This window comes from Aegilops tauschii, chromosome 1, assembly GCF_002575655.3.
Source record: "Aegilops tauschii subsp. strangulata cultivar AL8/78 chromosome 1, Aet v6.0, whole genome shotgun sequence".
Lineage (NCBI taxonomy): Eukaryota > Viridiplantae > Streptophyta > Magnoliopsida > Poales > Poaceae > Aegilops > Aegilops tauschii.
Genome location: NC_053035.3, coordinates 373,483,177 through 373,508,476, shown reverse-complemented (window position 1 = coordinate 373,508,476; position 25,300 = coordinate 373,483,177). Strand labels below are relative to the sequence as shown.

Below are 25,300 nucleotides of genomic sequence, written 5' to 3'. Positions count from 1 at the left end.
TCCCTCCTCCGTAACGCGCATCTCGGCTTGGATTTCCACTGGGCATTTGGGCGTGAGCATCTTATAATGTGTATCTTCTGTCGGACCATGGTGGACGACGAGCTAGGAATGGAAGTGGAAGAGGAGGAGGAGGAGAGAGCAGCGACAACACAGACCAAGGGGTGGGTACGGGCTAGGGTTGCCTCGTTGTCCGGCTTAAATAGCTGGATCTGGTCCCTCAGGCAACGCGCCGAAGTAGCCCCATGAATGCCTCCTCGCCGAACCATAGGAGAGGCTTGTCGGACCAATGAGTTTTTGTGTGGGCACTGCCCATCAATTCCATGTGGCGGGCACATCTGGGCGCCCATGTATCCGTCTCACATATGGGCTGGTTTCCGAGGTGGCAGCCAGCCTGAACATATAGGACATGTTTGAGGGGTCCACTCGGGTGGAAAATTTGTGACTAGGAAGTGACCAGGACATCCGGCCGAACATATAGACAGGGTTTGAGAGGTCCAGTTGTAGATACTCTAAACCCTTAATCCAGCCAACCTTGAGGAGTCCACTTAACATGAGACTTTACTCTCCGTCATGTGGACGATATGTGATTTGGTTCTAGAAATGCTAAAGTCTCTCTAGAAACATTGATCACCCTATAGTCTAGTCGCCATTAAGAATATTTATATATATTCATTTTGACCTTTTGACCCTTCAGTTTAAGGCCGGTTTCATAAGCTTGTTGTCCTATCTTGGTGAGACTATCCCTCGTCGTGCATTGTCGTATTGGCATGATCTTGTAATGCTTAATAGAAGGAGGCCCTTATCCGGCGACGGGTTGCTGGGGAGGACACCGCCCCTCCAAGCGGTCGTTTTCCATCATTCGCTGGGTGGCAGGTCGGGGTGACCCCCCATTGACCCAAAAGACCCATTTAGATGTTTTCTTTTTATAAAAAAATTCCATGTTATTAAAAAATGTCATGCACCTAAAAAGGCATATCTTAATAATATAAAAATGCCATCTCTTCATAGGAAAATGTCATCTCTTAAAAATGCCAGCTCTTAATAAAATATAGCAAAATGCCATCTCTTAATAAAAAATATCATCTCTTAAATAACGACTGTCATCTCTTAATGTAAAAGAAAAAGAAAAATGCCATCTCTTAAATAATAAAATAGAAAAATGCCATCTCTTAATACAAAAAATAAAAATACCATCTGTTAATAACCAAAAATGCCATCTATTAATATAAAAATTTCCATCCCTTAATAATAAAAAATGCCATCTTTTAATATTAAAATGCCACCTCTTAATAAAATGAAAATTGACATCTCTTAATTTAAAAATGCCATGTGGCATAGTTCAAAATATATATAAAACTGCCATGAATAATTTTTCTACAAAAATTGTAGGGGAACGCAGCAGAAAACAAAAAAATTTCCGACCTACGCACCAGCCCAGGACCACTATGGAGACTGCATACATGGTTTGATCTTTTTCGTTACCGACTCGTAGCGCAGCGGGAAGTAGAGTCGATGACGATCGGCGGTGCAGATCCCCGCAGCTAGGATTTACAACCTCCCAACCGCGAGGATGTATACCCTTATCTACTCCTCAGACAGCCCTCCGGGAGGCGGTCGAACAGCCCCCCGGACGGTGTCGCGGACAGCCCTTCGGGAGGACCTTCGAAACTCGAACGGTCACTCGGACAGCCCTTCGGGAGGACCTTCGAAACTCGGACGGTCACATGGACAGCCCTTCGGGAGGCACTCACGAACTAAGACCGAAACTACGATCTCTCTACAGAGTTGCACACATACGGTGTCATCTATCCAGCAGGGCTTCGCCGTCCAGAACTAGTTCCTGCCGGAACCCAGACAGCCTTACGGCTCTACGAAACTCTTTTCGTGGGAGGGAGAGAAGAAGCCAGATAATGCATGGCATGTGTATGAGAGCAAGGGATGAGTGTGGAGGGCTGCCCCTCCACCTCTATTTATAGGAAATCCCAAGGGGGTAGGGTAGTTTCACAAAAAACCCAAAATGCACATGAATGAAGTCCTTCCACAAGGACCTAGGAGTGAAACCAAGGAACAAGAGGGTCCCCAAGGGGGGATACCCCATGTGGCCGGCCACACCCCCATGAGGGGCCCAAAAAATGGCTCCTATCCATCCATGTCATCCCCAAGATCTTTTGGAGCAAAGCCCCAAAAGGTGGCTTTCCATAAAGTAACCATAAAGCTGATTTTCACTATTCACGACGACATTTTTCAGCGTCTGATCGAACTGAAAATATTTATGTGGGCTAAGAACATTTCCAGTACCCACTAAAATGATTTTCAACGCGTTCCGAAACAATTCCGGTTTTAGTGATTTTCATCTGCGAAACGCATCTGAAGTGGCTCCGGCAGCTCCGGAACATTTCCGGTTTTTATCTCAGAAAATTCCAAAAAGCTTCCAGAATGATTCTGGCATCCTCCAAGAATTATCAGGCATGTGCCGAAACCAATTTGACTTAATGGTGTATCCCGAAACAACTTTTCGGTATCATCGAAACTTATCCGATGACCTCTCTCTGCGGTACGATTCCGCTGTCCGAAACTTTTCGGTGTCCGAAACTTTTCCGGTGATTTTCTCTCAGACTCCCTGTCTAGTATTCAGCAGATAGATGACCCTTAAGCGTGTGACCCTATAGGTTCGGTGAAGTATAGACATGACCCGGAACCCCTTCCGATCAATGATCAACATCGGAGCCGTGGACACCCATATTGACCCCCTATACCCACACGAATAAATATTCGAGTGAACCTCCAGTTGCCGTGTGCTATTCCTGTTGCTTCGCGATATGTTACAAATACCCGAGGTGAGACATATTGGCATTCCCGTGGATCAACAACTTGTCCACTATGCTAGTTACCTCGTTACCGGTATTGTTCTCTTTTCTCGTTATCGTGTTCCGGCATCCCCGTGATCAAATCACAAAGTGTCTGGCCAGACGATGATGGATACCGTAACACCGAGAGGGCCCAGAGATATCTCTCCATCGTCGGAGGAGCAAATCCCAATCTTGAGCTATCAAGTTACTTGACACACTTTTCCATGAACCCGTAAGCCGCCGTAATAGCCACCCATTTACGGATGACGTTTAACAAACCCCAAAGTTCATGAAGCAAGCATGAAGAAACTCGATACTCTCATGGTCTAAGGAATCATGCAAACGTTAACCATCTCTGTGTTATGTACCAATAAACTTGTGACGAATGAATCTCATAGCATAACATCAATCCGGGTCGATTCAACACAAATGTTCTCTTAACATTGTGCCCTCAAGGTTGCTGACATAGACATGCCCATGATCAGGAAAACATAACCATCATGCAACACCTGAGCTAGTCTTAGAGGCCTGACTAGGAATACATTTTACCGTTTATTATTCCACACGTGCATATGAGTCTTCCTCCGAGCCTCGTGGTTATTGCAGACTCGAGAACCATAGCAGTTATAGCATGGAACATAAACATAATTATGAACTCGGAGATAAATAATATCATTTATTATTGCCTCTAGGGCATATCTCCTACAGACTCCCACTTGCACTAGAGTCAATAATCTAGTTAATGCTAATGCACTTTACACCTGTGGCACACCGGTGTAAATATGCTTCGCTTGTGGTATAGCCTGATGTCCAACGGATCTGACGACTTCAGTTCCGTGTGTATCTTTGCATGTCCTCGCGTTTTCACGTTTTCACAAAATTCATATTTTGTGTGGACTTGGCTTTGTATGTATGTGAATCACAGGTCGAACCTGGATTCCTCAGACTGAGTTTTGGAGCAACTACCTGCAGTAGTGTCCCATTGTCAAAAGCCATCTTGGAACTATACTAAGTTCATGAATGAACTATATGATTCAACATCTTCTTTGTCGCTTCTAAAGCATCAACATACTTAGCCCTTGTTATAGAATTCGCCACAGTAACTAGTTTGAACAAATTCCAACTAACTGTGCCACCACAATGTGTGTTACACAAAACCCTTAACTTAAATCGAAAATCGCACGGTGAAAATATGAAGACTATCGATGTAACATTTTACAACGAACTCTTCATGATCTCCGCTTGCAAGAAAACATATCATCAGTACTTACTCTAGTACTCAATGACATCTTTCACTGTTGTCCCACGATCAGTACTTTGATCACTTTAGTATCCATACTCGCAACACCATGGGAGTATCGGACATACCTGGTTGTTTTACATACCATGGAATACATGATTAATCCAAACACAAAAGTGTGTGGAATCTGCATCATGTATTTTACTCATCAGTGTTTTGGGACACCGAGTCTTGCAAAAACTCTTTCCATGTGACTTTGGCAAGAATCACTCCTTGGCGTTTTAAATGCTAAAAGGTTTTAGCATCTTGTCAATATGTATTCATTGCTTAGACCCATTAGGTAAATCTATCTCCATAGATCATCATGCCTAATATTGAGGCTATTTAGCCTAAGCACTTCATCGAAAAACTATTTTCAAATGAAGTCCTAATTTGTGTCAAGAAATTTATTTCCAATTACCAATGTGCCAAGCACATAAGGTTTTTAGAAATATTATTACGCTCCCACTTACTTTCTTGAATTACAAGCATCTTCGTTACCCATTGATGAAGTCAAAACCCCTTTGACCATTTCATCAAAACCCGAAGATTCCAACTCCATTTTGCTCTCTTCTGTCCATTGCTGGAACTCTGAAGTTTGCATACCTACTAGCATCCTCTGGATCGACAAATTACTTTGGACTGTATCATATACAAGTCCTAGCTTTCATTTCCATCAGATGGAAATCCTTTTATCATCCATGTTTCATATCTCATGATTGAAATATGTATTAATTGCTAGTTTAACCCGAACCGACTTTAAGCATCGCTACGATGAAAACAACCTCATCGTAGTCAACTCTTGAACTTGTTATTTCAACAAGTCGAGCTTTATGGATAAAACATTTTATCCGTATCAGTTTTAAGTTCCATAAATATTCTTTAGACTCTAAGTCTTCCGAAAGGTGTATCAAGGTTTTAATCTTGAATCACTTATATGGAAACTAACTCGGGTTGTATTGGCATTTAGCCAATTCCGGAGTCAGGGCCCATCAACGCTTCCTTGTGTATCGTAGGTATAATGTTGTCTAACAACAATATCTCGTTTGCGCACCTGAGAGGTTTGCACGAGCCTTGCCTACGTGGTTCAGCTGCAAGTTCGACCGAAGTTCATACATTTTATTGTAGAGACTTCCGTATCAGTCGCGGTAGGAAACTCTGGAATTACTTCCAAGGTCTCTTTCCTTTGATCTGATGACGTAGATACTGTTTATCTCGTCGAGTTGCACTATTCTCCCACTCACCTTTTTGAAAGAACCATTCTCTTTAAAAGCACACCGTTTCGCGGCAAAACTATTTGCCTCGGTATAGTGAGGGAGGAATACCCACCATTTTGGTATAACCTACAAAGTAGCACTTGTCTGATTTGGAATAGGTTTGTAACCTTTTACACAAGCCCCATATTCCAAATGTTAAGAAAAGATATAACATGGTTGGGCGTACCATACCATGGCTTCATTTCAACAGACCCGATGTAGCTCTTTTCAGTGTAAAAGCCGCAGTCTCTAAAGCATCACTTTAAAAGGGATAATGGCAAATTTATTTATGTCATCTTTCACCTTACCATGTCATAAATAGTTTGATTACATTTCCACAGACTTTCCACTTGCAGTGGTGTTCCGGGAGGTGCAAGTTATGAAACCCCTTTCACAACTCATCAGACATTCGCTAAACATGTAACTCAAATATTCCTTTGTGCAATCAAATTGCAGAAACATAATTTTCTTGTTACAATAACTTCTACTTCATTTTTGAGAACCTTTCGAATGATTTCAAAAGATCCAGACTTACGTCTCATCAAGTAAATATCCATATATCTACTTGAGTCATTTCTGAAGATAAATAAATCCACCACTAACAACACTTATCGGACTACACACATCAAATGTATGATCACTAATAAGTTTGTTGTTCGTTCCTTATGGCCTGTGAACGGTATTTTAGTCACTTCACTTTTCGAAGGAAAGTTGCAAGTGTCAGATGATTCAAAATCAAGAAGACTTCAAAATCCATCATAGTGGAATTTTCCATGCAGTTTCTCCAATGTGACCAAATGTAGTGCCACACTTGTGTGGTATTCTTTTAGTCTTGCGACATTTAGCGTCAGTGTTATGGATGTATCATATTACCATCAATATTCATAACATACATGCCATCTTGGATGGAAGCATGGCCCTTCATGTTATTCATAATACTTAACAACAATTGTTGTTTTTATGAACAACTCTTTTGCAACAAACATTGTGCAATGGGCTAGAGTGTATGAAACTCTAAAATGAATTATGAAAGTAAACCCAGAGGTATTGTATTATTATCAATATTCATAACATACATCTCATTCATAATGAAAGTATGGCCCTTGTGTTATTCATAACATCGAACATAAAAAGTTCTCTTATGAACAACCTTCTTGCAAGATACCTTATGCAATGGGATAGAGTTTGTAAAACTCTAAATGAATTATGAAAATAAATATAGACGGCAATACACCGATGGAAGGTATAGTAACATTTACTATGTTCCCTGTGTATACCTTAACCTCATTTCTAGCTAGTCTTTCAGGCCATAGTAGTTCTTACATCGAGTTGCAACAGAATGCAATCGAGCGGGAAATTTTGTGATGAACTCACAATACCCAAGAATTAGTGATTAACATGTTTAACCATAATTCGCAAGAACTATATCTTTGACCAGCCTTCTATACATCAAAAACTTGTATGACATTCATACATGAGCTGGATATTCCAGTCTTCTTTCCTTTTGCCTTTATACTTCTAACAGTTTAACTTTTAGTATTTCTCCTACTCTCAAAAGAAGCACCCAACTTAAGAGTGGCATTAGCCCCGGACTTCCTAGGCGTGTAAGTCATACTAACACCCTTTGGACACTTCCTTTCTCTTTAAGTTGTTGTTTTATTCACCTTTCATTATATGACAGGCGTTCTTCTGGATCCCTTTCCCAACAGTCAAATGCATAGTAAACACTTTTACTAATACTTGCAAACAAACATTGCTTTGTTTGTATCTGAAAATAATTTTCAGTTCCATGAATATCATATAACTATCCCAACTTTCAAAGTTTGGGTTTCATGGAAGCAAACATATTCCACTTGACTGTAACAGAATCCTAGCTTTTGGATCGAAGGACGAGAGTCACATGATCCATAGCATTAGCGGGAGGATACGGAAAGCATGCGATAGGACAATGTCCTTCTCGGCACTTTTGAGGACAATCCTCATATTACGTTACCAATCGTAAAGTTTTAACCAGATATTTAACAGCAATTCAATTTTAATAGGGAAGGTGGAAATGCGAGCCATTATTCTACAACTATTATGCAAGAAACACTTAGATAGTGTTCATAATTAATTGCACTTAGAATTAAACATGTTAATTCAACAGTGCGCTCCCACTCAAATCAATATCTCTCACAATTAATTTTGAGTGATACAAGATCCAGACTTCAATTCATCGCCATAGAATCATCATCTCATAACGGGAATTTTAATCGGTAGGCCAACTTGCCGATCACATCTCTATGTGACTCTTGCTCATCTTTCGATGCGTGTGTTCCGAGCTCAGGACGATCCTGCCATGAACGTCAAGACAACCAAGTGATCTTGCTGCGAGGTCTGACCTCACCCGCCTCACACTTCTCTAATCGTTCGTACCCATGCATCCATGGCGCACCCCAAAAAGATAGGTGCCGTGACGGTGCTACACTTGGGAGAACACTAACTACTTGATATTTTAAGTGAGAGATCACCCTAATAAAAGCGACTACCGCGCAATCAAGAAGGGTGCATCATAAGGGATAAACATCTCAGGCAATTCATAATAGCATGATATGGTATAGCCCTTTCTGACGGAGAAGTATTTCATTTCTTCGTCTTCGGCATTCGCGTCGGTGTTCACCTTCGCGAAGATTGCCACCACCTTGTCCATGCACCAGATAATATTGCTATCTCTATAGCTAACAAAATAATGCATTACAACAAGGTTGACACGCAGGTCATTAAAGTGCAATCATATGGCTCCAGCCATCATGCCGAATCATGACACGTAGGTCATGTTAATCAAATTACATCATATAGTCATCTCATACATAATCGAATTAGTATGAGCACTGCTATACCACATCACATGCACATCCTGCAAAACCAAGTTAGACGCCTCTAATAGGTTTATGCAAAATTTTATTTTACGTGGCTTCTAAGGTTTTGACTTAAACCGCAGCTACCAACGTTTTATCATCAAGTATGATTATTCAAGTTGCTACATTTACATCTCGGGGTGTATGAAACACGGGATAATTAAATCTCGAGCCCCATACTAAACTTCGTCATACGCATGACCCCCGTGCAGATCATATCTGCAATGCCCTTTCATCTGCGAATTTCATCTTTCTTTTGACTACGGCAGAACCCAAAGAACTGATAGCACTTCCATGATCAATCAGGATCACGGATTGCCAAAACTTTGTCAAATTCCACCATGCTGTCTCGAGATTGAGCAAACGCAAATTCTAGGGAAGCAACAAGAACCTCGGGTAACAGATTTCATCTGTCACCCGCATAAATAATTTTCGGCAATAGATCTCATCTACTACCTAATTATATTATGCAATACCCATACATCTCCATGTATTCTAGATCGAAACCTGCATCTACGCATAGCACGGCTCTTGATGCCACTGTAGGGGAACGCAGCAGAAAACAAAAAATTTCCGACCTACGCACCAGCCCAGGACCACTATGGAGACTGCATACATGGTTTGATCTTTTTCGTTACCGACTCGTAGCGCAGCGGGAAGTAGAGTCGATGACGATCGGCGGTGCAGATCCCCGCAGCTAGGATTTACAACCTCCCAACCGCGAGGATGTATACCCTTATCTACTCCTCAGATAGCCCTCCGGGAGGCGGTCGAACAGCCCCCCGGACGGTGTCGCGGACAGCCCTTCGGGAGGACCTTCGAAACTCGAACGGTCACTCGGACAGCCCTTCGGGAGGACCTTCGAAACTCGGACGGTCACATGGACAGCCCTTCGGGAGGCACTCACGAACTAAGACCGAAACTACGATCTCTCTACAGAGTTGCACACATACGGTGTCATCTATCCAGCAGGGCTTCGCCGTCCAGAACTAGTTCCTGCCGGAACCCAGACAGCCTTACGGCTCTACGAAACTCTTTTCGTGGGAGGGAGAGAAGAAGCCAGATAATGCATGGCATGTGTATGAGAGCAAGGGATGAGTGTGGAGGGCTGCCCCTCCACCTCTATTTATAGGAAATCCCAAGGGGGTAGGGTAGTTTCACAAAAAACCCAAAATGCACATGAATGAAGTCCTTCCACAAGGACCTAGGAGTGAAACCAAGGAACAAGAGGGTCCCCAAGGGGGGATACCCCATGTGGCCGGCCACACCCCCATGAGGGGCCCAAAAAATGGCTCCTATCCATCCATGTCATCCCCAAGATCTTTTGGAGCAAAGCCCCAAAAGGTGGCTTTCCATAAAGTAACCATAAAGCTGATTTTCACTATTCACGACGACATTTTTCAGCGTCTGATCGAACTGAAAATATTTATGTGGGCTAAGAACATTTCCAGTACCCACTAAAATGATTTTCAACGCGTTCCGAAACAATTCCGGTTTTAGTGATTTTCATCTGCGAAACGCATCTGAAGTGGCTCCGGCAGCTCCGGAACATTTCCGGTTTTTATCTCAGAAAATTCCAAAAAGCTTCCAGAATGATTCTGGCATCCTCCAAGAATTATCAGGCATGTGCCGAAACCAATTTGACTTAATGGTGTATCCCGAAACAACTTTTCGGTATCATCGAAACTTATCCGATGACCTCTCTCTGCGGTACGATTCCGCTGTCCGAAACTTTTCGGTGTCCGAAACTTTTCCGGTGATTTTCTCTCAGACTCCCTGTCTAGTATTCAGCAGATAGATGACCCTTAAGCGTGTGACCCTATAGGTTCGGTGAAGTATAGACATGACCCGGAACCCCTTCCGATCAATGATCAACATCGGAGCCGTGGACACCCATATTGACCCCCTATACCCACACGAATAAATATTCGAGTGAACCTCCAGTTGCCGTGTGCTATTCCTGTTGCTTCGCGATATGTTACAAATACCCGAGGTGAGACATATTGGCATTCCCGTGGATCAACAACTTGTCCACTATGCTAGTTACCTCGTTACCGGTATTGTTCTCTTTTCTCGTTATCGTGTTCCGGCATCCCCGTGATCAAATCACAAAGTGTCTGGCCAGACGATGATGGATACCGTAACACCGAGAGGGCCCAGAGATATCTCTCCATCGTCGGAGGAGCAAATCCCAATCTTGAGCTATCAAGTTACTTGACACACTTTTCCATGAACCCGTAAGCCGCCGTAATAGCCACCCATTTACGGATGACGTTTAACAAACCCCAAAGTTCATGAAGCAAGCATGAAGAAACTCGATACTCTCATGGTCTAAGGAATCATGCAAACGTTAACCATCTCTGTGTTATGTACCAATAAACTTGTGACAAATGAATCTCATAGCATAACATCAATCCGGGTCGATTCAACACAAATGTTCTCTTAACATTGTGCCCTCAAGGTTGCTGACATAGACATGCCCATGATCAGGAAAACATAACCATCATGCAACACCTGAGCTAGTCTTAGAGGCCTGACTAGGAATACATTTTACCATTTATTATTCCACACGTGCATATGAGTCTTCCTCCGAGCCTCGTGGTTATTGCAGACTCGAGAACCATAGCAGTTATAGCATGGAACATAAACATAATTATGAACTCGGAGATAAATAATATCATTTATTATTGCCTCTAGGGCATATCTCCTACAAAAATGCCATTTGCTGAAAAATGGGGGAGCCTGGGACTCGATCTGAGGTCTCCTGGGTGAGTTTGCGCGTCGCCAACCACTACGTTGCATGCGGTGTTCTGATTCTCTAATACTGTAAGGGGCACTCTATGTTGGGGAACGTAGTATTTCAAAAAAATTCCTACGATCACGCAAGATCTATCTAGGAGAAGCATAGCAACGAGCTGGGAGAGTGTGTCCACGTATCCTCGTAGACCGAAAGCGGAAGCATTTTAGTAACGCGGTTGATGTAGTCGAACGTCTTCACGATCCAACCGATCAAGTACCGAACGCACGGCACCTCCGCGATCTGCACACGTTCAGCTCGGTGACGTCCCACGAACTCTAGATCCAGCTGAGGTCGAGGGAGAGTTTCGTCAGCACGACGGCGTGTTGACGGTGATGATGAAGTTACCGACGCAGGGCTTCTCCTAAGCACTACGACAATATGACCGAGGTGGAAACCTGTGGAGGGGGGCACCGCACACGGCTAAGAAATCAACTTGTGTGTCTATGGGGTGCCCCCTCCCCCGTATATAAAGGAGTGGAGGAGGAGGCCGGCCAGCCTCATGGGGCGCGCCCCAAGGGGGGGAATCCTACTCCTACAAGGAGTAGGTTCCCCCCTTTCCTAGTCCAACTAGGAGGGGAAGGAAGGAGAAGAGGGGGAGAAGGAAAGGGGGCCCGGCCCCCCTCCCTAATTTGGATTGGGCTTCGGGGGGCGTGCGCCTCCACCTGGCCGCCTCCTCCTCTCTTCCACTAAGGCCCATGAAGGCCCATTAACCTCCTGGGGGGTTTCGGTAACGCCCCCGGTACTCCGAAAAATGCCCGAACCTACCTGAAACCTTTCCGGTGTTCAAACATAACCTTCCAATATATCAATCTTCATGTCTCGATCATTTCGAGACTCCTCGTCATGTCCATGATCACATCTGGGACTCCGAACTACCTTCGTTACATCAAAACACATAAACTCATAATACCGGTCGTCATCGAACGTTAAGCGTGTGGACCCTACGGGTTCGAGAACTATGTAGACATGACCGAGACTCATCTCCGATCAATAACCAATAGCGGAACCTGGATGCTCATATTGGCTCCCACATATTCTACGAAGATCTTTATCGGTCAAACCGCATAACAACATGCGTTGTTCCCTTTGTCATCGGTATGTTACTTGCCCGAGATTTGATCGTCGGTATCACTATAGCTAGTTCAATCTCGTTACCGGAAAGTCTCGTCACTTGTTCCGTAATGCATCATCCCGCAACTAACTCATTAGTCACATTGCTTGCAAGGCTTATAGTGATGTGCATTACCGAGAGGGCCCAGAGATACCTCTCCGACAATCGGAGTGACAAATCCTAATCTCGATATATGCCAACTCAACAAACACCATTGGAGACACGTGTAGAGCATCTTTATAACCACCCATTTACATTGTGACGTTTGATAGCACACTAAGTGTTCCTCTGGTATTCGGGAGTTGCATAATCTCATAGTCATAGGAACATGTATAAGTCATGAAGAAAGCAATAGCAACAAACTAAACGATCATCGTGCTAAGCTAACAGATGGGTCTTGTCAATCACATCTTTCACTAATGATGTGATCCCGTTCATCAAATGACAACTCATGTCTATGGCTAGGAAACTTAACCATCTTTGATTAACGAGCTAGTCAAGTAGAGGCATGCTAGTGACACTCTGTTTGTCTATGTATTCACACATATACTAAGTTTCCGGTTAATACAATTCTAGCATGAATGATAAACATTTATCAAGATATAAGGAAATATAAATAACAACTTTATTATTGCCTCTAGGGCATATTTCCTCCAGTCTCCCACTTGCACTAGAGTCAATAATCTAGTTCACATCGCCATGTGATTTAACACCAATAGTTCACATCGTCATGTGATTTAACACTTTATAGTTCACATCTCCATGTGACCAATACCCAAAGGGTTTACTAGAGTCAATAATCTAGTTCACATCACCATGTGATTAACACCCAAAGAGTACTAAGGTGTGATCATGTTTTGCTTGTGAGAGAAGTTTAGTCAACGGGTCTGCCACATTCAGATCCGTATGTATTTTGCAAATTTATATGTCTACAATGCTCTGCACGGAGCTACTCTAGCTAATTGCTCCCACTTTCAATATGTATCCAGATTGAGACTTAGAGTCGTCCGGATCGGTGTCAAAAACTGGCATCGACGTAACCCTTTACGATGTACTTTTTGTCACCTCCATAACCAAGAAACATATCCTTATACCACTAAGGATAGTTTTGACCGTTGTCTAGTGATCCACTCATGGATCACTATTGTACCCTCTTGCCAAACTCATGGTGAGGTACACAATAGGTCTGGTACATAGCATAACATACTTCATAGAACCTATGACTGAGGTATAGGGAATGACTTTTCATTCTCTTTCTATTTTCTGCCGTGGTCGGGTTTTGAGTCTTTACTCAACTTCACACCTTGCAACACAGGCAAGAACTCCTTCTTTGACTGTTCCATTTTGAACTACTTCAAAATCTTGTCAAGGTATGTACTCGTTGAAAAAACTTATCAAGCGTCTCGATCTATCTCTATAGATCTTGATGCTCAATATGTAAGTAGCTTCATTGAGGTCTTTCTTTGAAAAACTCCTTTCAAACACTCCTTTATGCTTTCCAGAAAATTCTACATCATTTCCGATCAACAATATGTCATTCACATATACTTATCAGAAAGGTTGTAGTGCTCCCACTCACTTTCTTGTAAATACAGGCTCCCAAGTCTGTATAAAACCATATGCTTTGATCACCTTATCAAAGCGTTATATTCCAACTCCGAGATGCTTGCACCAGTCCATAAATGGATCGCTGGAGCTTGCACACTTTGTTAGCACCTTTAGGATTGACAAAACCTTCTGGTTGCATCATATACAACTCTTCTTTAATAAATCCATTAAGGAGTGCAGTTTTGTTATCCATTTGCCAGATTTCATAAAATGCGGCAATTGCTAACATGATTCGGATAGACTTAAGCATCACTACGAGTGAGAAAATCTCATCGTAGTCAACACCTTGAACTTGTCAAAAACCTTTCGTGACAAGTCGAGCTTTGTAGATAGTAACACTACCATCAGCGTCCGTATTCCTCTTGAAGATCCATTTATTCTCAATGGCTCACCGATCATCGGGAAAGTCAATCAAAGTCCACACTTTGTTCTCATACATGGATGCCATCTCAGATTTCATGGCCTCAAGCCATTTCGTGGAATCTGGGCTCATCATCGCTTCCTCATAGTTTGTAGGTTCGTCATGGTCAAGTAACATGACCTCCAGAAACGGGATTACCGTACCCCTCTGGTGCGGACCTTGCTCTGGCTGACCTACGATGTTCGGTAGTAACTTGATCTGAAGTTTCATGATCATCATCATTAACTTCCTCACTAATTGGTGTAGGCATCACTAGAACTACTTTCTGTGATGAACTTCTTTTCAATTCGAGAGCAGGTACAATTACCTCATCAAGTTCTACTTTCCTCCCACTCACTTCTTTCGAGAGAAACTCCTTCTCTAGAAAGGATCCATTCTTAGCAACAAATAACTTGCCTTTGGATCTGTGATAGAAGGTGTACCAAACAATTTCTTTTTGGGTATCCTATGAAGATGCACTTCTCCGATTTGGGTTCGAGCTTATCAGTTTGAAATTTTTTCACATAAGCATCGCAACCCCAAACTTTAAGAAACAACAGCTTAGGTTTCTTGCCAAACCATAGTTCATACGGTGTCGTCTCAACAGATTTAGATGGTGCCCTATTTAACGTGAATGTAGTTGTCTCTAATGCATAACCCCAAAATGATAGTGGTAAATCGGTAAGAGACATCACAGATCGCACCATATCTAATAGTGCGGTTACGACATTCGGACACACCATTACACTGTGGTATTCCAGGTGGCGTGAGTTGCGAAACTATTCCACATTGTTTCAAATGAAGGCCAAACTCGTAACTCAAATATTCGTCTCCGTGATCAGATCGTAGAAACTTTATTTTCTTGTTACGATGATTTTCCACTTCACTCTGAAATTCTTTGAACTTTTCAAATGTTTCAGACTTATGTTTCATCAAGTAGATATACCCATATCTGCTCAAATCATCTGTGAAGGTCAGAAAATAACGATACCCACCGCGAGCCTCAACACTTATCGGATCGCATACATCAGTATGTATTATTTCCAATAAGTCAATTGCTCGCTCCATTGTTCCGGAGAACAGAGTCTTAGTCATCTTGCCCATGAGGCATAGTTCGCAAGCATCAAGTGATTCCAAAAGCCCATCAGCATGGAGTTGCTTCATGCGCTTTACACCAATATGACCTAAACGGCAGTGCCACAAATATGTTGCACTATCATTATCAACTTTGCATCTTTTGGCATCAATATTATGAATATGTGTATCACTACGATCGAGATTCAATTGTATGACCACAGAAGGTTTTATTCATGTAAATAGAAACAACAATTATTCTTTGACTTAAATGAATAACCATATTGCAATAAACATGATCCAATCATATTATGCTCAACGCAAACACCAAATAAAATTTATTTTAGGTTCAACACTAATCCCGAAGGTAAAGGAAGTGTGCGATGGTGGTCTTATCAACCTTGGAATCACTTCCAACACACATCATCACCTCGCCCTTAACTAGTCTCTGTTTATTTTGCAACTCCCGTTTCGAGTTACTACTTTTAGCAACTGAACCAGTATTAAATACCGAGGGGTTTCTATAAACACTAGTAAAGTACACATCAGTAACATGTATATCAAATATACCGTTGTTCACTTTTCCATCCTTCTTATCCGCCAAGTATCTAGGGTAGTTCCACTTCCAGTGACCATTTCCTTTGCAGTAGAAGCACTCAGTTTCAGGCTTGGGTCTAGCTTTGGGCTTCTTCATGGGAGTGGCAACTTGCTTACCATTCTTCTTGAAGTTCCCTTTCTTTCCCTTGCTCTTTTACTTGAAACTTGTGGTCTTGTCAACCATCAACACTTGATGCTTTTCTTGATTTCTACCTTCGTCGATTTCAGCATCGCGAAGAGCTCGGGGAATCGTTTTTGTCATCCCTTGCATATTGTAGTTCATCACGAAGCTCCAGTAACTTGGTGATAGTGACTAGAGAACTCTGCCAATCACTATCTTATCTGGAAGATTAAATCCCACTTGATTCAAGCGATTGTAGTACTCAGACATTCTGAGCACATGCTCACTGGTTGAGCTATTCTCCTCCATCTTGTAGGCAAAGTACTTGTCAGAGGTCTCATACCTCTCGACTCGAGCATGAGTCTGAAATACCAATTTCAGCTCTTGGAACATCTCATATGCTCCGTGACATTTCAAAACATTTTTGAAGTCCCGGTTCTAAGCCGTAAAGCATGGTGCACTAAACTATCAAGTAGTCATCATACAAAGCTTGTCAAACGTTCATAACGTCTGCATCTACTCCTGCAATAGTTCTGTCACCTAGCGGTGCATCAAGGACATAATTCTTCTGTGCAGCAATGAGGATAATCCTCAGATGAAGGACCAAGTCCGCATCATTGCTACTATCATCTTTCAACATAGTTTTTCTCTAGGAACATATAAAAAATAAATGGGGAGCTACATCACGAGCTATTGATCTACAACATAGTTATGCAAATACTATCAGGACTAAGTTCATGATAAATTAAAGTTCAATTAATCAATTACTTAAGAACTCCCACTTAGATAGACATCCCTCTAATCATCTAAGTGATCACGTGACCCATATCAACTAAACCATGTCCGATCATCACGTGGGATGGAGTAGTTTTCAATGGTGAACATCACAATGTTGATCATATCTACTATATGATTCACGCTCGACCTTTCGGTCTCTGTGTTCCGAGGCCATATCTGCATATGCTAGGCTCGTCAAGTTTAACCCGAGTATTCTGCGTGTGCAAAACTGGCTTGCACCCATTGTATGTGAACGTAGAGCTTATCACACCCGATCATCACGTGGTGTCTCGGCAGGACGAATTGTCGTAACGGTGCATACTCTGGGAGAACACTTATACCTTGAAATTTAGTGTGAGATCATCTTATAATGCTACCGCCGTACTAAGAAAAATAAGATGCATAAAGGATAAACATCACATGCAATCAATATAAGTGATATGATATGGCCATCATCATCTTGTGCTTTTGATCTCCATCTCCAAAGCACCGTCATGATCACCATTGTCACCGGCTTGACACCTTGATCTCCATCAAAGCATCGTTGTCGTCTCGCCAACTATTGCTTCTACGACTATCGCTACCGCTTAGTGATAAAGTAAAGCAATTACATGGCGATTGCATTTCATACAATAAAGCGACAACCATATGGCTCCTGCCAGTTGCCGATAACTGTTACAAAACATGATCATCTCATACAACAATTTATATATCATCATGTCTTGACCATATCACATCACAGCAAGCCCTGCAAAAACAAGTTAGACATCCTCTACTTTGTTGTTGCAAGTTTTACGTGGCTGCTACGGGCTTAGTAAGAACCGTTCTTACCTACGCATCAAAACCACAACGATTTTTCGTCAAGTGCGTTGTTTCAACCTTCAACAAGGACCGGGCGTAGCCACACTCGATTAAACTAAAGTTGGAGAAACAGACACCCACTAGCCACCTGTGTGCGAAGCACGGCGGTAGACCAGTCTCATGAACGCGGTCATGTAATGTCGGTCTGGGCCGCTTCATCCAACAATACCGCTGAATCAAAGTATGACATGCTGGTAAGCAGTATGACTATTATCGCCCACAACTCTTTGTGTTCTACTCATGCATATAACATCTACGCATAGACCTGGCTCGAATGCCACTGTTGGGGAACATAGTATTTCAAAAATTTCCTACGATCATGCAAGATCTATCTAGGATAAGCATAGAAACCAGCGGGGAGAGTGTGTCCACGTACCCTCGTAGACCGAAAGTGAAAGCGTTTAGTAACGCGGTTGATGTAGTCGAACATCTTCGTGATCCAACCGATCAAGTACTGAACGCACGGCACCTTCGCGATCTGCACACGCCAGCTCGGTGACGTCCCACGAACTCTAGATCCAGCTGAGTTCGAGAGAGAGTTTCGTCAGCACGACGGCGTGTTGACGGTGATGATGAAGTTACCGACGCAGGGCTTCGCCTAAGAACTACGAGAATATGACCGAGGTGGAAATCTGTGGAGGGGGGCACCGCACACGGTTAAGAAATCAACTTGTGTGTCTATGGGGTGCCCCTCCTCCGTATATAAAGGAGTGGAGGAGGGGGCCGGCCAGCCTCATGGGGCGCGCCCCATGGGGGGAATCCTACTCCTACTAGGAGTAGGTTCCCCCCTTTCCTAGTCCAACTAGGAGGGGGAAGGAAGGGGAAGAGGGAGAGAAGGAAAGGGGGGCCGGCCCCCTCCCCAATTCGGATTGGGCTTGGGGGGCGCGCGCCTCCACCTGGCCGCCTCCTCCTCTCTTCCACTAAGGCCCATGAAGGCCCATTAACCCCTTGGGGGGTTCCGGTAACCCCCCGGTACTCCGGAAAATGCCCGAACCTATCTGAAACCTTTCCGGTGTTCAAACATAACCATCCAGTATATCAATCTTCATGTCTCGATCATTTCGAGACTCCTCATCATGTCCATGATCACATCCGGGACTCCGAACTACCTTCGGTACATCAAAACATATAAACTCATAATATCGATTGTCATCGAACGTTAAGCGTGCGGACCCTATGGGTTCGAGAACTATGTAGACATGACCGAGACTCATCTCCGGTCAATAACCAATAGCGGAACCTGGATGCTCATATTGGCTCCCACATATTCTACGAAGATCTTTATCGGTCAAACCGCATAACAACATGCGTTGTTCCCTTTGTCATCGGTATGTTACTTGCCCGAGATTCGATCGTCGGTATCACTATACCTAGTTCAATCTCGTTACCGGCAAGTCTCTGTACTCGTTCCGTAATGCATCATCCCGCAACGAACTCATTAGTCACATTGCTTGCAAGGCTTATAGTGATGTGCATTACCGAGAGGGCCCAAAGATACCTCTCCGACAATCGGAGTGAGAAATCCTAATCTCGATCTATGCCAACTCAACAAACACCATCGGAGACACCTATAGAGCATCTTTATAATCACCCAGTTACGTTGTGACGTTTGATAGCACACTAAGTGTTCCTCCGGTATTCGGGAGTTGCATAATCTCATAGTCATAGGAACATGTATAAGTCATGAAGAAAGCAATAGCAACAAACTAAATGATCATCGTGCTAAGCTAACGGATGGGTCTTGTCAATCACATCATTCTCTAATGATGTGATCCCGTTCATCAAATGACAACTCATGTCTATGGATAGGAAACTTAACCATCTTTGATTAACGAGCTAGTCAAGTAGAGGCATACTAGTGACACTCTATTTGTCTATGTATTCACACATGTACTAAGTTTCTGGTTAATACAATTCTAGCATGAATAATAAACATTTATCATGATATAAGGAAATCTAAATAACAACTTTATTATTGCCTCTAGGGCATATTTCCTTCACTCTAGTTCTCTGTGTGTTAACGTCGACGAGTCTCTGTGGTGGGCTAGGCCTTGGAATGTCACTGGGCCAGACAAGAAGGTCGCTAACACCCCTCCCTTCTTGAAACATGGCTTGTCCCCAAGCCGTTGCTACGAAAGAGCTTTCCAGGATCGCATGGAGCTTGAAGATCCCTCATGTGCCGAAATCACCCTGATAGTCATTGCAGTAGTAACCATGGTTGACATCGACTTGCACGAGTTCGAAGAAGTTCTTGATGTAGTAGTCTTAGCCACTGGGGACTTCCTCGAGGGAGGTGTCGAGGTACTAGTGGTGGTCGACATGGACTTGATCATAGTAATAGTAGGCGTGGTCGAAGCAGCAGCAAAAGCGTCTTTGGCAAAAGATCATCATTTCTTATCTATGAGCAACTTCTAACACCCCCCCCTCCTTGAAACTCTGCTTGCCCCCAAGCTGGATCTTTACAGGAGATTGAAGGGCTGACTCGCTAGGGTCCCATGGACTGTGAAGTTCTTTGATCTTGTTTGGTTTGTTGTGGTAGTCATCGGTGTAGGGGCCGAGGTCAGTACTGTCTTATTCATAGTAGTGAGCTTCATGAATGTAGCAGCCGCAACCAAGAAGAATATGGTCAGAAAAGACTGCTCGAAGCATGGCACTCCTCCCTCCATGAAAAGAAGCTTGTTCGCAGCAAATGGAGGACTTTGTTGCATCCATGGCCCATGCTGCAAACCTGATCCGAGGTGCACATGCCAAAAGTGTTAGTGGCCACTGAAATCATTCAAAAAAATTCGGAGGAGCAGTCCACCATTTTTTGAGCTGCATAGTTCGGCGTATAGCCACTAGGATCATATGGAATCGTCCAGCCCATGGGCACCAAGATAAATGTTGTAGTCACAACCAACAATAGTCCGTCTGGGTCTGATATCACATGTAAGGGGCACTCTAGTTCTCTCTGTGTTAATGGCGACGAGTACAGGGGATGGGATACACTTGGGGAAGAAGATGATCTCGCGAGAGGGGAGAAGAAGATTACAAGCCACCGCCACTGGTTCTGATCCAAGCCAGGATAGCTTGCTCCCTTCATTCTCTCTGGAATATATAGTCCATGTGTCACTGGGCTTGTGGTGGGCTAAGCCTTGGACTATCACTGGTTGCACAGAAAGATTGCTAATATGTTCGCTGACATTTATCACAGATCGAACTACTATAAAAATCTGACGTGGATTCGATGATGGCCAATATTCGCGCAAACGAAACCGACGGCAGATTGCGGAGTCGCTGCAAAATCGCCCACAGTTGCCAGTTAGCATCTATACCAATATAAAAAAGACCGAAAGGGGCAGATTCAAATAATCTCGGCCATCAAATCATGTCAATCCAACGACCTAGACTGCTTCAATGTCGAGCGCTCAACACGTTTAGCGTGCAGTTAATTTCATGCCAAAAATAGTGCTAATCACATAATAACACGCAAAATAATATCCTACTTAATATCTGCATGCATTTAATATATTTTCAAATTAACGTGCATTGCACGTACACATTGACTAGTTTCCGTAAAGAATTGACTGCTTTAAGCCCGGTGATTCCTTAAAAAAAAACATATGCCAGTCAGCATGCGTGGATCAAGGGCAAAAGGAATCGTCACTTACTTCTAAGGAAAAGATACCCTTTTGAATAAATTCCGTGTAAATTTACAGTCCAGTGGTTGGCAGCAAAACTGGGAAGAAATGAAATAATATTGGAGGTCACATGGGTTCACGCGGAAACGTCCTATAAGTACACGCCCAAGCTGAAGCAAAGAGGGCACAACACTAGCAAGAGAGTGTAGCCAACAGAGCCAAACTCACTGGTACGCAGCCGATCGATCGATAAGGTCCCTCGAATTAACACCCGCTCGCCATGTCGTTCCTCCCGATCCCGCTGCCAATCGTTGGAGACATAGCCAGCAGGCTGAACGGCCAAGAGAAACCGCGTGGCGACGACACGACGTCGTCGGCGCCGGCGCCTGTCCTCGGAACCGTGGCCAGCAGGTGGCGCGAGCTCCACGGCGAGAACTCGTGGAAGGGCCTCCTGGACCCTCTGGACCCCCACCTTCGCTCCAGCATCATCTCCTACGGCGAGATGGTGCAGGCCGCCTACGACGCCTTCAACACCGAGAGGCGCTCCCCGCACTGCGGCGCGTGCTTCTACGGCTACGAGGACCTGCTCGCCGGCGTGGGGGTGCCCCACCACGGCAACAACTACGAGGTCACCAAGTTCATCTACGCCACCTCGTCGCTGCCACTCCCCAGCTCGTTCCTCCTGCTGCCGCTGCCGTCGCTGCCGGACGTCTGGAGCCGAGAGTCCAACTGGATGGGGTACGTGGCCGTGGCCACGGACGAGGGCGCCGCCGCGCTCGGGAGGCGCGACATCGTTGTGGCGTGGCGCGGCACCGTCCAGAACATGGAGTGGGTCAACGACCTCGACTTCGCGCCCGTGCCCGCCGGGCCCGTGCTGGGCTCCGCGGCGAGCCAGCACCGCCTTGCCGTCGTGCACCATGGGTTCCTGTCCATGTACACGTCAAGCAACAAGAGCTCCGAGTTCACCAAGACCAGCGCCAGAGATCAGGTAAAGTAACGTGCCACAGCGACTAATAAATAGGGCTTTGGTACGTCTAGTCGATCTAACCGGACATTATACTTCCATTCCATTCCAGTTCTAACATAGAAAATGACAACAGCTTACCTACAATAATCTACTAAACAATGACTGTACTCAAGAAGCAAAGCGATTGACTATACTGAAGCAAGGCGACGCTCTAGATAGCCACAGGTAGTCAATGTGATGTTCCCAAGATAAGTTAAATCTTGTGAAGATAGAAAAGACTGCCTTATCTTGAGGCTCAGGGCCTCAACTATCGTTCGCTCATGTCCTTTTCTTTCGTAAAAATCCTCACACTCCAAAATAATTGAACCCTTCAAAAATGGCACGGTAGCTACACTCCAAAAATAATAATAAATGGCACGGTAGCAAGTTAACACAACGGTCCAAAATGGGCTGCCATTATTCAGGTATGGGTTACCCATAATGGGTAGGTGCTACTGTGCGATGGAGCCAGCCTCAGCTTTGACAAACTCGGGGGCAGCGTGTTAATAGTCGTTATTCCAAATGATAAATTTACGAAACATTAACGCCCACATGTATGGGTGTCTGGGGACTCGCCCATACGCATGGATCCTCGTCTAACCAATTTTGCACGAATCTTGGCGCGTTCTAGCAGTTTGTGTGTGCCACGTAGGACTAAGCTGGTGTGTGGGCATTCATTCGGTCGCCCACACGTCCTTTTTCACCACACGGGGGGCTGGTGTGTGGGCGTTTAGCAATTCGCCCACACACCAGTTTTCACGCATGCAGAGGGGGCTGGTGTGTGGGCGTTTATCACTTCGCCCATACGCCCGTCTCCTCGCCCACACCCAAAGCTGGCAGTTGCCATGTGTTTCTGCAGGGTACATGGTAACTGCCATAGCTTTGCTTGTAAGCAGATGGCAACTCTCTTTTACCCGAGTTGCCATGTGTTTTTGCATGGTACATGGCAACTGCCCTAGCGTGCACGTAAGCAGATGGCAACTCTTTCTTTTACATGGCAACTGCCCTAGCGTGCTTGTGAGCACATGGCAACTCTCTCTTTTACCCGAACATGTTTTTTTGCCATGCCTTTTTGTAGTGCTACATGGCAACTGCATAGTGTTAGTGGGTGGCAACTCCTAAAGTTTTGAAATCATGGCAACTGCAGTAGACCAGATCATACATGGCAACTGCAGTAGACCAGATCATACATGGCAACTGCAGTTGAGCAACCATGGCAAGTGTAGTTGTCCGACATGGCAACCGAAGTTCAGCGACATGGCAACTGCAGTTAAACGGACATGGACGAGGGTCTGGACCATGGCAACTGCGGGACGCGCGGTGACTGTCACGCGGGGCATGCGGGACCACTAGATACGACCTGACGTACGGGGCGTGCGGGCGTTATCTATTTCGCGGGATTGGGAGGGAAAAAAGAGGTGTGTAGACATTACTTGTTTTGCTCACATGTAGGTGTGTGGGCTGTTCCTCTTATACACCACACAAAATATGTGGGTAGACTCCCTAACGCCCACACGTGTGGCTCTTATCGGTGTCCTAAATTTATCCATCAATGAAAGCGATGCCGGCGCTGCTGGTTGTTGAGATTGTACGTTTGCCCAAAAAAAAAGACCTACCCTATACTTCTGAGCCGGTTAAAAATTCTTATTTCTATAACTTGAGTAGTTTCACATTTACATTCCATGCAACTTGGTTGCTTAGAACAAACTATTTATTTTTGAGCGCCCTAAGGAATATCCCACATAATAATTATCTAATTAGTTGATTATTAACCATGCATGTAAACACACAAGCAGGTTGTCAAGGAGGTCAGGAGGCTCGTGGAGCTGTACAAGAACGAGGAGGTCAGCATCACCGTCTGCGGCCACAGCCTTGGCGCGTCGGTCGCCACTCTGAACGCCGTTGACCTGGTGTCTAGCGGCATCAACAAACCCGAGGGATCCACTAAGTCGTTCCCTGTGACTGCTATCGTGTTCGCGAGCCCTCACGTCGGGTGCCGCTTCTTTAGGTCGGCGTTCAACTCATTTCCAGACCTGAAGGCACTACATGTGCAGAACGCTGGTGACGTCGTGCCCATGTACCCACCTCTGGGATACGTGGATGTGGCCGTGGAGCTTACCATAAGAACAATTCGATCTCCGTACATCCGTAAGCCTGCCACGGTGGGAACACTCCACAATCTCGAGTGCTACCTACACGGAGTGGCCGGGGAGCAGGGAAGTGCCGGAGGGTTCAAGCTAGAGGTGGATCGTGACATAGCGCTGGTGAACAAGGGTGCTGACGCTCTCACGGACGAGCACCCGGTGCCGGCGTGTTGGTGGGTCCCTAGACACAAGTTCATGGTCAAGGGGGAAGATGGGCGATGGACGCTCCAGGACTTCAAGCACATCTGAGTTACTCACATCGACCATTGAAATGATTAGGCTTGATGTGATTCACAACATTGTACTCGTTACCAAGGTTCTAAATAACGGCTACGGTTTGTCAACCGTTCCCAGTATCTTTCCCTTTTTATGCAATCTAAGTGAATGTTTCCAAAATAAATTATGTGTGACACATGAATATGAAGAAACAACTTTCCCTCGGCAATTCCTTCCAAAATAAACTATGCGCGATACATGAATATGATGAAACCAATTCACCTCGACAATTCCTTTGGCATTCTTCATGCCAAATTTGTTGATCATATACTTGGTGTACTTGGTTTGAGACATGAAGGTGTCATCACAGACACTCCAAGCTTGCTTTCCACGAGTTTACCAAACCCTTTGCTAAACGTACACAAAAAGAGTTCACCATTAATTAACTTTCCTAGTGAACATGGTTGAGTCAACTATACTAATTTAAACTTTTTTAACAGGGAATCTCTTCAAGCACTCATACCATGCCCTATGGGCTTGTTTGAGTTCGTAAATAGCCTTGTGGAGTTTATAGCAAGGTTGGACAACTTGGACTTTTCAAAACAAGGAGGTTGTTTAATATATACCAACTTTTCTATTTTTACCATTTAGGAGAACACTTTAAACGTCCATTTGATGGAGAGT

At 44.3% G+C, this 25,300-nt stretch overlaps 1 protein-coding gene across 1 annotated transcript; it reads left to right on the top strand.

The window, feature by feature from the left end:
- Nucleotides 1-21,425: 21,425 nt before the first annotated feature.
- LOC109755129 (phospholipase A1-II 7) lies at nt 21,426-24,861 on the top strand. Its single transcript, XM_020314014.4, has 2 exons — nt 21,426-22,238; nt 24,053-24,861. Exons 1-2 carry the CDS (start codon nt 21,531-21,533, stop codon nt 24,647-24,649), a joined length of 1,305 nt encoding a protein of 434 aa, XP_020169603.1. The 5' UTR covers nt 21,426-21,530; the 3' UTR covers nt 24,650-24,861.
- The last annotated feature ends 439 nt before the right edge of the window (nt 24,862-25,300 follow it).

Excerpts from the sequence above, each read along its gene's own strand:
- LOC109755129 (XM_020314014.4), top strand. The coding sequence starts at position 21,531 with ATGTCGTTCCTCCCGATCCCGCTGCCAATCGTTGGAGACATAGCCAGC. Across the intron at positions 22,239-24,052 it reads AGACCAGCGCCAGAGATCAG|GTTGTCAAGGAGGTCAGGAG; the intron begins GTAAAGTAACGT and ends ACACACAAGCAG.